The 16028-nt window shown below is 50.3% G+C and overlaps 1 protein-coding gene across 8 annotated transcripts in view; it reads right to left on the bottom strand.

Moving 5' to 3' along the window:
- Positions 1-287: 287 nt before the first annotated feature.
- Positions 288-16028, bottom strand: part of DYSF (dysferlin) — a 224604-nt gene continuing 208863 nt past the window's right edge. For all 8 annotated transcript variants that reach the window (XM_049651675.1, XM_049651676.1, XM_049651678.1 and 5 more), the window contains 5 exons: positions 12321-12420; positions 7490-7668; positions 5923-6032; positions 4417-4564; positions 288-555 (listed from right to left, as the gene is read on the bottom strand). In XM_049651675.1, the coding sequence (XP_049507632.1) occupies positions 517-555; positions 4417-4564; positions 5923-6032; positions 7490-7668; positions 12321-12420 (576 nt within the window). In that variant the 3' untranslated portion in view covers positions 288-516. The remainder of the gene's footprint in view (positions 556-4416; positions 4565-5922; positions 6033-7489; positions 7669-12320; positions 12421-16028) is intronic.

The following is a 16028-nucleotide window of genomic DNA, read 5'->3' as shown; positions in this document are numbered from 1 at the left end:
AGGTACAGGTAACGGCCCACCTAAGCAGAGCACAACCTGGGAAAGGAGGAGGAGAAGCCTCAGTGAGGACGGGCAGGGGGTAAGGGGAAAGTCCGGGAGAACCAGAACAGCAAGCCTCAAAACTCACCCACCCCCGACCAGTCTTGTCAAAGGATAAAGTTCCACTCAGAATGCAGAGCCAGAGATGGCCCACACCCCACTCACACCCCACCCACCCAGACACATCCTCTACATGGTCACACCTCATTCAGCGACTATAGGGACACACATGCCAACATGGCCCTGTGGTTCAAACTGTTTTATACTGAAATACATATGGGCTGATCCAAAAGGGGCTGGGTTGAGGGGAAGAAAGAAATGATGAAGGGGGGGTGATCCCAAGGCTCGATGTCACCAACGCTTGCAGCATGTGCCAGTTTGTCTGTCTGTGTCCCCTGGCAGGCCGGCCAGGCCTAGAGTTCTGGAAGAGCTCAGCTAAGCTGGGTGGATAAGGCAGCCAGTCCTGGGCCAGAGTCCTCAGCTGAAGGGCTTCACCAGCTTCATGGCAGCATAGTTCTGGAGGGAGGGAAGAAGCAGGGACATGTGACAACAGCTGCCAGAGGGGCCAGAGCTGGGAAAGGAGGCTCACCTACTCAACCACCTGCCTATACCTTACCCTCACCACCCCCATGCCACACTCAGCTCAACACCCCACCTCCTGGCCCTCTGGCCAATCACACAAGCCCATCCCCCTCCAAAATTCTGCTTGCACCCTCCAACCTGCGGCCGCAGCTACCCAAATTGCTGTCTTCTCCCCCACCAACCCAAGGCCCCCTCCCATGTTCTAACCACCTGTCAAAAAGATTCTGATCATCTAGGGCCTGGTCAGGGCAGGCCTGCCCTGGCCTCTTCCATCAGACAGGTGGCCTGAAGGCATGGCCATGATTCTCCCCATCCCCCTCCCATACACCCCCGACATGGGAACCCACATGGGCTCATTGGCCACCACACTTCTGTCCAGAAAACAGAGAAAGAGGGTTGGGGGTGGGGTGTACGGGGATGATCTACCATGCAGGTCAGCACCAGAGATGGGTCACCCCTGATTAAGCCCTGCCTGATGTAGGACTGACAGGAATCTCCCCTCCCCACTCCTCCCCCCAAAAAACCATGAAAACACATACAACACAACACAAGACTCCTAATTGGGACAGTATGTTCCCCAGCGCCGGCCCGGGAAAGCCAACTCTGGAAACAAAGCCGCCGCTCCTTCCCCGCCAGATCGCCTCCTGCCTCCCTACGCTGGCCCTGCTCCCGGCTGGCTCTGGTGGGGGTGGGGGGGGTGGAGCTGGTAGGAATCAGAAAGGCTGCCCTCCATGTCCCCCTCCCAGGGCAATTTCCAAGAGCGTGGGAAGTTAGGCCAATTGGAGGAGAGCAGCGGTGGCTTTGGGCCCCTCTCTACCAGGCCCTCTGCCCCCAAGGCCTAAAGGCCAGGTGAGGGTCTGGGACCCACCAGCTGATTGAGCGACTTGGCTGGAGGAAAGCAGGATTTACCCAGGTGGTAGCAAAGACCTACAGACAAAAACAGTGTGCAGCCTCAGGCCTAGGCTGCCCAGACCCCTCACCTAGGATCTGACCCTCACAGAGGGTCAGAGTTGGTATTTTAAAGAGGGCAATTTCCAGCAGAGCTCAAGGAGAGTGAGGCCATAGCTGGGGGATGATACCGGGGAGGGGCTCTGACCAGGGCTACTGGCCAAAGTGCTCCTCTGCTCCTGCCCACAGGGCCTGGGGCTAAGGCTGCCCCAGAGACGAGGAAGGACCATAGGCTGACACTGACACTCTCCCTCTCCTGGCCAGGTAGTAGGCCTTCTTTCCCCAGGCCCCTGAAGTGCCACCCAAGTGCCTGGCAGGACAGGGCCCAGCTGGCCAGGGGCTGGAGCTAGTCACACAATGGGCAGTGGTGACACTTTGGACTCGCCCCTGCTGGATTGACGTGCAGCACCCTCAGAGAAGGCAAAAGAGCTCCTCTAAGCACAGTGCTGTCACAGCAGGACAGAGCAGTCCTAGCCCAGCCTCCCCCTCATGAAGAGAGACGTGCCAAAGCCAAAGTCACACAGGAAGTCACTGGCAGAGCCAAAATCTAGCCAACATCTGACTCTAGGCACAGAGCTCTGTCCTGCACAGCAGTGAGTCACAAACCTCAGTATGTCCAGGGCAGATTCCCCTCTGCAGACCCAGGGCCAGTCCAGGCCTCTGCATTTCTAACCAGCTCCCTGGAGCTGTTGCTCCTCCTCAGACCACCTCCTTGAGCAGCAGGGGTCTGCACCAGCTCTCCTTTGCCTGAACTCCCCTGGCCTGAGCCTCAGGATGGAGGTACCTGAACAGTACCCTGTCCCTCGTTCACGGGCTCCATTGTGTTTCCCGGAGAGCCACAGAGCTCCCCAGCAGCACAGAGCTCATCGCCTTCTCATTCATCCCCACAACACTCCCTCACCTCCTGGACACACACCCTGTGCTTAGTGAGGTCTTCACCTGAACTGGGTGGCATCCGGATATACCCAAAACGAAAGGAAGTGAGCCTGAGGACAGGTGGGCAAGAGGAACCATGCCTCCCTGACTTGGCAACCTGGGCCTGCCCAAATAGGGGGAAAACACTGAGGCAGAGTCCTGGGCCTGACTCCTGATGCCAGGCCACCACATTCGCATGTGCCCTTCCATGGTCTGTGATTTTGTGATTTTGTCTTCCTTTGCTTCAAAAGGGCCCCCAAAACTGCACATGTTTCAGGGCCCTACAGCCTGGACCCTCCCCTAGACCACGGCCATATTTAGCCAATTGGCCATGACTCTTCCTGGAACACGTTTCAGCCTGGTGCTCCAGGTGAGCACAGCCAGCTTAGAGGGTCTGGCCTGCAGCCCGACACATCAGCCATTCTGGCTCTAGACCCTTCTTTGTCACTTATGGCCCAGAGAGTAGAGGGAGCCTGGACTTCCAGACCAGACAAAACCCCTGCTATTCCTCACAGTCCATGATATTAGGAACTGAAGCAGATGGCTTTGTGGTTTTAACTGTCTTCCTGGAGGAAGGTGTGTGCTGCTCATATAAGGCCTCGCCAAACACAGAGGGAGAGAGCTCTCCATTCTCCTTCTCCTCCTAGAGGATTCACAAAGCAAAGAGCACACAGACAAGTAATTCCCAGAGCAGACTGCCCACTGTGGGGACAGTGCCCTTGGCTGGCAGCTTGGTGCTGACCAGGACTGAGGTGCATGGTGGCCGGCACCGTGGACTCGGAGCTGTCTACAGATTGCTGTGCAGACCTGAGCCAGTCCCTTCCCTTCACTGGCTGTCTGTTTCTTTGCATTAGAATCAGGGTGACATGGGGTTGGTTATGCCATTCTCTCTACTTTTATATCAGTTTGAAATTTTCATATGAGAATTTTTTTTTAATTTAAAGAACATTAAAAATCAGGAATTAGCTAGGGGCACCTGGCTGGCTCAGTCGGTTTAGTGTCCTACTTCGGCTCGGGTCATGATCTCGCAGTTTGTGAGTTTGAGCCCCACTTCGGGCTCTGTGCTGGCAGCTCAGAGCCTGGAGCCTACTTTGGGTTCTGTGTCTCCCTCTCTCTCTCTGCCCATCCCTCACTAGTACTCTGTCTCTTTCTCTCTCAAAAATAAATAAAAACATTTAAAAAAAATCAGGAATTAGCCTGAGAACACTTCAAGGTCTGACGTTCCAGAGACACAGTGGGATGGGGGGCTGGAGCATCTTTGGGGCTCCCCTGATGAGCTGTGAGGTTGGGGAGCACAGACAGGGAACACAGCCCCTGATACTTCTCCCTGGAAGGGGCCCAGTGAAGCTGGGGGTACATCAGCCTCACAAGAGTGGCCCCTGCAGCTCTTTGCCAGGCATCAGCTGGCTTCTTACCAGTGCCACCAACGTTGCCCTGGTGAGAAGTTCCTGGGGCAGCCTCCTGCCAGCCCACACCTTCTCCCAAACCCAGCTCCTGGCAGGAGGCAGGACACACTCTATCAAGGTCCTCAGGTGGACACTAAGAGCCTCTCCCGGCCCTAGGGCCTCCCTTCCTCTGGACCTCAGCAGGTGCCATTCTTACAAACAGAGCGGCCTTCACCTTTGCCCTGCCATCCACATACCCACTTACACACACTCCTTCAACAAGGTTCCCCTGCCCACCCCTGCCCAAGGTGCCTCACCTTCTGCCAACATTGACTACAGATTCTACGGGCTTACTTAGGACAGCTGTATCTCCCCATTGAGGGCAAAAACTCAGTTTCTCTCACTGGACTAAGAGGAGGACTTTGTCCCAAGGGTAGGACTTTGTCTCTACCAGATTGAAGACTCCCCAGAGTAGGGGCTATGTGTCCCTCATCAGGCCAGGGGCTCCTCCAAGGCAGTGTCTGGCCCTCCCCTGAGGCCTACTCACCGGGAAGGCATAGACGAAGATGCCCAGGAACAGCAGTAGGATGAAGAGAATGATGAAGAGAATAATGGCACACCGGAAGCGCCGCCATAGGATGAACTTCATAGTCTTGTACGGAGAGGTGAACCAGAGGAAGGAGGTATCAGGGCGCCTGGAAGGAAGACCCGAGAGGTCAGCAGGGCACCCCCCTACCAAGGCTGGCTTCTCCAAACCCTGCTCCCAGATCACCCTGGCCCTCCACCATTGGTCCCCAGAACCCACCCAGCCTCAGGGCCCCTAGCCCTTTTCCTGTGCCTCCCCTTGCCCTCTGAGCCTTTGTCACAGCATGAGCCTCACCCATGCTCCCCTCCTCTTCTTGGTGCCACCAAGCCCTATGCACCCTCAGAGACCCAGTTCTCAGCCACCAGCTCTCCTTCCTGACCCGGAACTTAATCACAGACTAGAGATTTGGGAGCCGGGCAGAGCCTCAAAGGGCTGCCGCATTAGGTGAGCTATGGCCCAGTTAGCCCCAGCTAAGCCAAACTACCTGCCTAGATGCACATGGCTGGTCCATGGTCAGGGAAGGATGGTGGGACATGAACCCAGAAAGCTGATTTTCTCTCACTCACAGCCAAGAACCTCAACACCTTCCCCTAGGTCATCGTCCAACTTAAAGAGCATGCAGCATGCTGTGTCTCAATACTGGCTGTTTTAACATCACAGTGCACACCACAGGATATACAAGGTCTCTCTCGCTTTCCACCCAGATCCCAACATCCTAGGGCAGGGACACCTCCCACAGCCCTGCCGGCCCCATGGACTAGGGATAGCACCGAAATCAAGTGGTCCATCTGTGTCTAGTCTGACCTGAGCTGGGCTGTGGGGAGGGACCCAGCAAATGCAGCTGTCTCCACTGCCCCCACAGCCGTCCTCCTGTCCCTAATAACCGCTTTCGAGCCTTCCACATCCACTGGGTTGGTCTACATCCTTAGGGGCCTATGAAGTAGGGAAGGCAGGGACTCACAGATGAGAAAATTAAGACTGAAAGGCCATTTGAAAGCCACATTGACATCACAGGTGAGCCACAGAAGGCAGCTTGGTCAAGGTAAAAACCTTGATTGGGCTCCAGAGCCAATCAAAACAGGTGTGAGAATTTTAGCTTCACCACTTTCCTAGTGTAATGACCACTATTTAACTTTGTCAACATGATTTCCTCATCTATAAGATGGGAATAGTAACAACACACCAGGGAAGGTTCCATTCTACGCCATATACATACCATGTGACCGCATGCTCGGCACACAACCAACAGCTACCCAACAGTCTCTGCTTCCTGAATGAGCTGAGGAGCCTGGTGTGCCCTTGAATGATGCCTGTCATCTGCTCCTAACTTACCGTGTGGCTTGAGACAAGTCACGCCCCACTCTGAGCCATGTGGGCCTTGTGACCTCTGCATGGCTATGCAGTGGTTGTCTCCTGGACCACACCTCCCAGCCCCCTGGCCATCAGGGGTAAGGAGTGGGCACTAACCTTGGGTCCTCGAGCTTAGGGTTCATGTTGGGTTCATCCCGGCCCTGGCCAGCAGGCCGCTCCTCATGCTCACTCTCTGCTACAATCTCCAAGGTCATTTCCAATTTCCCCTGAGGAGACAGAAGGGACCTGGTCAGGGGCACAAAGGCTCTGCCCCATGGCTTGGAGAGGAACCCGGCCAGACATAAGAGCCACTGTATTATTTTAAGAAAGAAAGAAAGAAAGAAAGAAAGAAAGAAAGAAAGAAAGGAAGGAAGGAAGGAAGGAAGAAAGAAAAATGATATAGGGTTGATCTGATCACAAAAGCACTACTGCTCCTTGCAGAACATTTAGAAACTACAGAAATGTATAAAGGAGAACGTCACCCATACTTCCACTATGTGGAGATAAGCACCGTTTGTATTTTTATGCATCACAACTATTTTCCTCTGCAAGTATATGAAATACCTCACTGTGTATATAGAGTTCTAGAGCTTGCTTCTTTCACTTAGAAATATATTATGTTTCACTATATAATTATATATTCTTTAAAGTTTGCTTTTTAATGGCTGTAAAAACATTCTATGGGATGGTTGACCACAATTTATTTAGTAAACCACTTATTTTGGTTCATTTAGGTTGTTTCCAACTCTTTGATGTTATAAATAATGCTGCAAGAAAACACCCCAGAGCTACATTTTTAATTGTGTCTGTTTATTTCTTTAGGAGAGATTTTTAAAAGTGGGATGACAGAGTCCAAGGGCATAAATATTGTTAAATCCCTGGCTATATATTACTAAATTGCTTCCCTAAATGGTAAAACCATTAGCCCTCCCAGCAGAAATAAATGAGGGGTCTGTCTCTGCGTCTTCACTAGCAATGAGCATTTAGATTTTTTAAATGTCTAATTTAATAGGCAAAAAAATGTTTTCACATTTAAAATTATTCCTTTAACTACTGGGAGAAATGAACCTTTTTTTTAATGTTTAGTGGCCATTTATACTTCTTTTGTGTATTATCTACATATGCATGCTCTTTGCTCATTTTTCTTTTGAGGTGCTAATATTTCTTAATAAGTGTTCCAATTCCTTCTTCAACAAGAGTATTTTATTTCAAGGTCCACTTTAGAGGTTGGCTGGCTGCCTGTGGTTTCTCAGTAAGCTGTCAGGGATTCACTTCCTCTCCAGAGGAAGGACTGTTCTCCAGGGTGTCACAGCAGCCCTGAGCAGACCTCTGGGCCAGGAGAGTAGTACAAGGATGGTCCCTGGTAGAATCCTGCTCAAATGGGAGAGGCACTCCCTCGGTTCTCCACAGGATGCCCAGGCCACAGGGGAACCCAGGACACAGATCCCCAGACACCAAAGAGCAGAGTATAAATTAAACAGGATCTGCAGGAGGTAAGGGTATCTTTCCATTTAAATAGGCTTCCTGGGATGCAAGCCTCAAGGAGAGGAAGGCTGGGAACTGGAAGAGAAGAGGGACAGTGCCTTGAAAGACAGAGAGAGGCAGAGCAACACATATGGGCCCAGTGATATCTACAGAGGAAGCTACTTGGGCACCTGCCCTAAGCCAGAGGGAGCTGACTTACCGCCAGGATCTTCTTCTCGCCCTCTTCTGCAACGCAGGGCCACCAGCCCTTCACAGTTTTCTGTTCAAAAAGGGACACAAACCACTCTGGGTGGAAGGTGCCATCCAGCTGGTCCAAGGAGCATTTCTCAGCTGTCTTGGCAGGTTTGGGCATGTGGTTGAGGTCCAGCTGCAAGGAGCCTGAAGCAGAGAGAGGTTCTTTGGCCGACGGTTTCTCAATCACTGCCAGCCTAGGGCTCCCCCCGGGGCTGGGCAGTTTCAAGAAAAACTGCCACCTCCTCCACTTTGATCCATGGGCTTAGCCACGGGTCGCATCCCACAAACTCTCCATTTCCCCACCCATTGCCTCTCATTCCACATACACAGCTTCCCATTCAACTACTCACATATCCATATGCTCATTAATCCACCCTTACTGGTTCACCCTTTACGGGGCTTCCCACATGCTCCATTTCAGCTTACGTTGTACAGATCCATTCATTCACCCATTGTCTCTATCCATCCATCCATCCATCTTTTAAATTGCTTTTATTGTGGTAAAATATATATAAAGTTTGTCACTTTAGCCATTTTTCAATGTATAACGGAATGGTGTTAATCACATTCACAACATCATGCAACCAATCACCACTACTTATTTCTAAAACTTTTTCGTCCTCCCAAACAGAAACTCCGTACCCATTAAGCAATATCTCCCCATTCTCCCCTCCTCTCGGCCCCTGATACTCTCTAATCTCCCTTTTGTCTCTATGAATTTGCCTATTCTAGATACTTCATGTAAGTCGGATCATAAAATATTGGTCCTTTTGTGTCTGGCCTATTTCACATAGCAGGCTTTCCAGGTTCATCCATGTCGAAGTATGTTCTAGTACTTCATTCCTTTTTATAGCTGAACAGTGTTCCATGGTGTGGATGGACCACACTCAGTTTATCCATTCGTCTGTCAGTGGGACCCTTGGGTTGTTTCCACCTTTGACTGTTGTGAATGGAGCTGCTCTGAACTTTGGCATTCAAGTGCCTCAGTCTGGGTTTTAAATTTTGGGGGATATATAACTAGGAATAGAATTGCTAGGTCATATGGTAATCTCTGTCTTTGGTTTTTTGAGGACCTGTCAAACTGTTTTCCACAGCAGCTGCACCATTGTACATTCACACCAGCATGTCTGAGGCTTTCCAATTTCTCCACATCCTCTCCAACACTTGTTGTTTTCCACTTTTCGTTTGTTTTTTTATAGCCGTCCTGGTAGATGTGAAGTGGTATCTCACTGCAGTTCATCCATCAGTTTTTTCACCTGCCCACTGATTTATCCAAGCTTCTTTATCCATCTTCCTATACTGTTTATCTACTCATCAATTTTAATCCATCAGCTCCCCGTATAGCTCCATCTATTTGGTTACACCATATGAAAATGGCATTCAACCATCTTTGACCTATAAAAGCAGCAATTTCATGTAGTTTCACCTAATCCAATCACAACAACACGGACGAAGTCAATGGGATTGGAGCATAAATTGCTGAAGGGATTAAGTGAGAGACAAATCTAAAAAATGTTTTCTGAGGCCAAATTAAAGAAATTCTTGAATACCATGCAAAAGCGATTAGGACTTTTCAGTGTGGAATGTTCAGTTACTGTAAGTATCCACTGATTGGATCTATTGTTCTAGTTTTCTTTCTTTCCACTCACCCATTTATCCCTCCACCCACCCATCTGCTTTGATCTAACTATCTCCATCCCTCTATAGCTACCATTTGTTGAGCATTACATCTACCCATTAATCAGGCTATTATTCTATTCATTCGTTTGTTCAATTCTGTATCAGCGTTCATATATCTATCAACCCACCCACATGTCTCTCCATCTTTCAAGCGTAGATGAATGTTTATTTCCCATTTTAAATATGGTCCTAATATAATATTAAGAAAAAATCAGGATATTAAACCATACGTGTGTGTGTGTATGTATGCATACACGAAATTATCCCAGCATGATCCACATATAAGACTCTAAGGAATCACAGTATTATCTCTGGATGGCTAGATTATAGATCTTAGCTATTACTTTTTTTTAAAATAGTATTTTTAAAAAGCAAAATATGTAACTAGAAACACATTATGAAGGAGAAAAAAAGTGCTAGTTTTAATAGTTTTATTTTTATTTTTAAAAACAAAAGATGAGCCCATTTAGTTTTATTTGAACACCATTTTCTCATTCAGTAAAAATGCAGCTTTCTTTGTTTTTCTCTTTAAAATTAATTCTCTAAAGCCTCATCTCATAAAGGAAAGATTGATAGAATGATGCCAAAAGAATTTTTAAGTCTGTAAGCAAAAAAGACTCCATAAAAAAATTAAATAGCAGCTGAAAAACTAGGAGAAATTATTTGGAATGTGTCCTTACTACATAAAAAGCTCTGAAAATCAAAAATGAAAGGTTAACAAGTTGAACAATACCATGAAAAATAAAATCCCACCAGTAATATGGATAATAAATACATTTTAAAGTTCTACCTTACAAGTAATGAAGAAATGCAAGTAAAAAATTAAAACAAGGTGTTAGATTGGCAATTAAAAAAAAATTTTTTTTGGTAGCAAAAGTTTGGAGAAAATGGCAACCTTATCCAAAAAGGGCACAGGTGGGAGTAAAATGTAAACATAAAAATGTAAAAATATTCTAGAGAGCATTTGAACAAAGTATTTCAAAAATCACGAAAATGTATAAAGACCCTGACAATCTACTTCTTACAGTTCGGGAAAAATATGTACAAAGCCTTCAGAGATGTGTGCCGGAGGGTGTCACTCACACTGTTAGATCTAAAGATGAGCTGAGTACCCACCAAGAGAAAATAGGCAGAAGAGGGTCCACCAACAGGCAGGAATTAAGCACGATGATGCAGATATAAATGTAGGCAGAAAACTGCCAACAGAAAGGATGTTATTGAAATATTAAGTTTTCCCCAAAAAACCAGGATATAAAGCATATGTGTGATAAAAACTCATTTTGGTCTCTCTATATGCCATGTATGATTACACATATGTATGTATAAATACACATATAATATATATGTGTTTGCTTATATATGAAATAATATATGCCAAAATATTAGTGGAGGTTATCTCTGGGTAGAGAAATTGTAATACATAAGTAAAGGGAGACATTGTTGATCTACATTTTCTGTTTTTTCTACAGGAATTATGTATGGCAGGAGAATCAATAAAATAACGGAAGTCCCATCGATGCCCTGATTTTGACAGGCTGACTCTTTTACAGTGAAGTTTTGTAAAAGTCCCCCCATCCTCTGAGGGCAGGTGACCAGGCCAGGAGTGACAGGGGTGGGGTGGGGAGTGGAGAAAGCAGCCCTCCTCCTCACCCCTGCTGGGGCTGCTCCTCAGAACGTCCCTGCAGGGGCCCAAGGGTTCAGCAAAGACCAACTCACCTTCCTGCAATCAAGGGCCACCCAAGAAGGGCTCCAGTGATCCATCCAAAGCTGCCCTGTTCCCAAGTGGCAGAGTGGAACAGGAACCCAGGACTGCCTTTCTCACAAGGCTCACTTCTTTTTTTTTTTTTTTAACGTTTATTTATTTTTGAGACAGAGAGAGACAGAGCATGAACGGGGGAGGGTCAGAGAGAGGGGGAGACACAGAATCCGAAACAGGCTCCAGGCTCTGAGCTGTCAGCACAGAGCCTGACGGGGGGCTTGAACTGACGGACCGCGAGATCATGACCTGAGCCGAAGTCAGCCGCTTAACCGACTGAGCCACCCAGGCGCCCCTCACTTCTTTTTTTAATTGAGTTAAAACTCACATAACATCAAATGTACCATTTTAACCATTTTTATGTGTAAAACTCGGTGGCTTTAGGATATTCAGAGTTGTACCGCCACCAGCGCTATCTAATTCCAGAACATTGTCATCACTCCCAAAAGAAACCCCATCCCCATCAGCAGTCACCCTCAATCCCCTCCTCCCAATCCCTGGCAAGCACGAGGCTACTTGCTGTCTCTGGATTCGTCTACTGCAGACGATTCATATAAATGCAATCATACAATATTAGTCCTTTTGTGACTGGCTTCCTTTGCTTAGCATGTTTTCAGGGTTCATCCGTGTTATAGCATAGATCCGTATTTCATTTCTTTCTATGGCTGAATAATATCCAATTGTATGGCCAGACCACACTTTCCGGGTAACTCTTACGGTTGTGACAGGGCTGTTACTCACAGTCCCACCTGCTGGCCCGGTACAGCCATCCTCCTCACCCCACATCTCACCCTGTCTTTACCACATCCTTCAGCCCAGCTCAGGTTTCTGCACTCTTCTCCCCCACCGGAATCCTGCCTGGGGGCTTGGAGGATGGAGCCGCGGTGGCTCATTCACTCATCACTCAGGCACAAGGGTGAAGACTGACTTGAGCCCCCCACTACTTGGGCCCAGTCTGCCCAGTCTAGACAGGGGTTGAGGTGGGGGCATCCTGTCAAGTGTGAGGCCAGACAGCCAGCGACAGCCAGCTCATGCTTGCGCTGCCTTCAAACCTGTGCTTTTCCTCTCTTCCTTACCTACCTGACTCATACCATCCAACGTAGCCCAGCGTTCAAAGCCACCTCTGCGGACAGGCAGTTCTGACCATTCAGGCACTGCTCTGTGTCGCAGACTTTACTCAGCACCAGGGAGCAGTGACCCTGAGCAACCTGAGGACAGGAAGTAAGACCACTCCTGCCAGCCTCCCAAGAGTGGCAAGCACAAACACACACACACACACACACACACACACACACACACAGTGGGGGTTCTGGGTCAACTCCCAATGTGCAGGATGGTGCTGACCAGAGACGGTGCTCACCTAGAAAGTCGTCAAAGGAGAACTTGTCATTGTCCCAGATCTGAAATATGACTCGTGCTGGGATTTTGCTCTCAGTCTTGTCCAGCCTCCAGAAAGCATCCTGGCCCAGAGGAGGAAGCAGGGAAGCAAGATTAGAGAGAAACAGTGGTCCCTTCCAGCCTGGAAGGCTTCCTGGAGGAGGCAGTGAATGGGACATCTCTTAGGGATTTGCCAGAACCAGGTCTTGGTGGGAAGATTGCTAAGATCCCAGCCGACAGTATTCAAGGACCCAGGAAGGACCCATGCAGGCTGACTTCACATGAGGTGGCTTCTTTAAGTCTCCCAAGTCCACGGGCAGAGGCTTTGCTCCCATTTTACAGATGATGAAGCGCAGACTTGGAGAAGTTAAGAATTTGCCCAAGGTCTGACAGCTAATAATAATAATATTAATCTGCACTTCCTATGTGCCAGCCTTTTACCACTATGAGCTCATTTATCCTTCCAACGAGCTATATGGGACATGCTGCTGGCCTTATAGCTGTCAAAACCAGAGCAAGTAGCTTGCCTGAGTCACACCGCTAAGCATTGAGCTGGGATTCAAACCCAGGCGGTCAGGTTCCAGTCCTGCTCTCGCCTCTAAATCCTGCTTTGCCCATGTGCTCTTAGGGACAGGGTTGGCTGGCTGGGAACCTGGGGCCCCCCACCCAACCCTTGCTGTCACCAGAAGGATCCCCCTGACACACTGGTGGAAGGAGCTGACACCAGGGGACGGTAACCCCAGCTCCTCCCTCAGCATGGCCACCCACCCCATCTTTACCTCCAAGAGCTTGCCCTGGAGCAAATCAAAAGCCCCAGGTGCTGGCAAGTTCACCACCTTCCTGCTCTTCCTACTCCACCTCCCTCAGACCACTCAGCCTGGACCAGTGTTATCCTGGGTTTCGTCCCACAGAGGCCTTGCAGAGCAGCTGAGGGGTAAGGACGGGCATGCTGAGGCTTGGGTTCACCCCTGAATCCAGCCACACTTAACCCAAAGGACTATCACTGGGGCTTTCCTGCTCCCGCTTGTCCTCTGTCCTCTTGCTGGAGCTTCTGCTGAGTGAGTGGTAAGGACAGGAAACATTGTGACGATCCTACAGGCAATGGACATAGGATCTTCAGACGTCCTGAGTGCCGGGTCACAGTAGGGGCCTGGACAGAGTCCTGGGGGACAGACTATGGGGAGTCGGGGAGCACTTGCTGATACAGAGGCTTTGCCTGCCCCCGGGCGCCCTGTACACACAGGCTTGCACCAGCCAGGGCTCTGCCTGCTGTGTGGCCACCCCAGGTCACGTAGACCCATGGGGCTCCTGAACCAAAATCCATGCCCTGTGAGAAATGGTCACCTTGCAAAGCACACGACTGCAGCTTGGACTGCTGCCTGATTTGGCGAGGGGCTCAGGCCCCCAGCTGGCCCCTGTCTGGTGCCTCCCCTCTTCCGGGCCCCAGCCCTCCTGCAGGTGCCTCCCTTCTCTGGCGGGGCTTTTATGGCCAGCTCCGCAGGCCCGCCTGCACAGGCCGCCAGCATCCTCCATTCCTCCGCCCGGCCTGGTTTATGGGCTCAGTAATGAGCCAGAGGTTCAAACGGCCCCTGGTGGGAGCAGCTGGGCTGGGGCTCCAGCCTGGGGAATGGCCCCCCAGGTCCCAGGCGCTCATTACGCTCCCGGTCTGGGCCCTTTTACTAGCTGTTTATTTGCAGGGTGGGTGCCTGACGCGCAGGCAGGCCCCAGTGGGTGTGCTGGGCTCCAGGTGGGGAGCCAGGCCGGGGCAACCAGCGGTGGTTCAAAGCAGCCGGATGAAAGGAGACCTTGTGCTTTACGACAGTCTCGTCTGGTTAATGGGGTCCCCGGAGGGCCTGCCAGCCAGAGGCCCCGAACCCCTCGGCAGAGGGCTGGCTCTGCAGCAGAACTGGGGAGCCCAGAGGCTGTGCAGTACCTCCACACCGTCCCACCCCCAGACTCAGTCCTTCGGCCCAGGCCAGCTCATTGGTGCCTTGATATGGGCACAGCTCCACCTGCCTCCTGGGCCCCTTCTCCCACAAAGGGACCAGCTAGCTCTTCCTGGGTCAAGCCAGTTCCTCCCTCACTCTCCTGGTTGACTTCAGAGCCCCCTGGAGTCTGTTTCTCAACCTCCTCTTCTGACCTCCTCCACCCCTACCTCCAGCTACCCTCTCTTGGAGTATGGTACCCCCCAGAATTCCATTCCTCTTGCCACCCTGGGGGCCTCTCCTGGACTCCCTGACCCCTCTTCCTTCTCTCTACCCCAGCAGCCCTAGTGGCCTTCTCGTTCTTCCAGGGCTAGCCCAAGCCTATGGGTTGTGCCATGGTGGGTCAGCCCAATTCTCTTCTTCTTCCTCGCCAGTGCCTGTAATACCGAGATGAAACTCCATCATTGCCAGAATGGAACCACCTCAGGTTCGTAACCAGCAACCCCAGCTGGGCCCTCAGAACTTCCAGGTAACTATCTCAGCATCACAATGAGCTCTCTCTCCATCTCCCTCTCCCTGTCTCTCCCTCTCTCCCTCTCTCTCTCTCTGCTCCCTCCCTCTCTCGGCACAATGGCTACTTCAAGCCTTTTTCACCTGTCTCATGTCACCTGCCTCAGTGCCAGGAGATTATCTCTCCTCCTACTTTGTAGCAAAAATAGAACCTCTGCTTCCTGTGACTCCTTGCCCATATCTCCACCTGTCACAATGAAGGGGGTGGTCCCACCTCCCATTTAAACAGGCCACTCTGCATCTCTCAGCCTCAGTTTCTCATCCACACCTGGCCCCTTGTATGCCATGCTGAGCACTGGAGATGGCATGCAGGATGCCTGAGCCCTCCCTTCCCCTTTCCTGGCCCCCACTCTCCCTCTGCCCACAGCAAAGAGAGGCAGCGTGTGTTTGATTTGGAGCTCTTCCCCAACAAATGCAGCATTTGCTTTGTTATGGAAACAACTTGTGCTAGACAAACACACTGAGCAAAGGCAAACGAGATTAAACCTACAAACAGGCTAGGCTCTCCTTGACGGCACAGAACCCAAGGCTGTTGCTAAATTCTGCCTGCTGGCAGGCACTATGCAGCAATCCCTGGGTGAAAGCATTCATTTAACCTTGTTTAACCCCCTTTGCTTTTCTGCGATGGTTTCAGAATGTTCCGTGGACCGTTTTGGTTTCTCTAAAATGCAGATGATCCCGTGAGTCAGGCTAGGAAGGGGTCATGCGGAAAGGTTGAAATGAACAGAGCTAAAAAGACCTAAGCAGCACGTAAGAAGTACATTCTGTATTTCCCTCCTTTAAGTCACTCAAGCATTCAGGAGAGAAATTGGCATCACAGAAGCTTTGTGGCTTGAAGCCTTAAGCCACCTCAGGAAGGAAATCGGACCAGTGGAACCTCAACACCAAAGCGGCATTCATTTAGTTGAATAGAGAACACCTCAAGATGGATTGGTTCTAGGTGGGATGCAGGTGGTCAGAAGCCCCAACAGGGGTGCCCCCTGCCTCCACTCAGCCCGTGCTCTGTGGACGCTCCCCAAGGGCAAGTGCAGTGCCACCAGAAAAGAGGCTGTGTGCCTCGGGATCTGCCTACTTTAGGAAAAATGAATTTGTTGCCCAGATAAGACCTAAATGGAGAGGTGCTGAGACACAGAACTTGAGGTCCCAGAACCCACCTCTGCCCTATGGCTGATGCACCAGGTCCGCCAGGTGCCTTC

This window comes from Panthera uncia (assembly GCF_023721935.1).
Source record: "Panthera uncia isolate 11264 chromosome A3 unlocalized genomic scaffold, Puncia_PCG_1.0 HiC_scaffold_11, whole genome shotgun sequence".
NCBI classification, from domain to species: Eukaryota; Metazoa; Chordata; class Mammalia; order Carnivora; family Felidae; genus Panthera; species Panthera uncia.
Note: the sequence above shows the minus strand (reverse complement) of the source record. Positions and strands in the feature narration are given on the sequence as shown.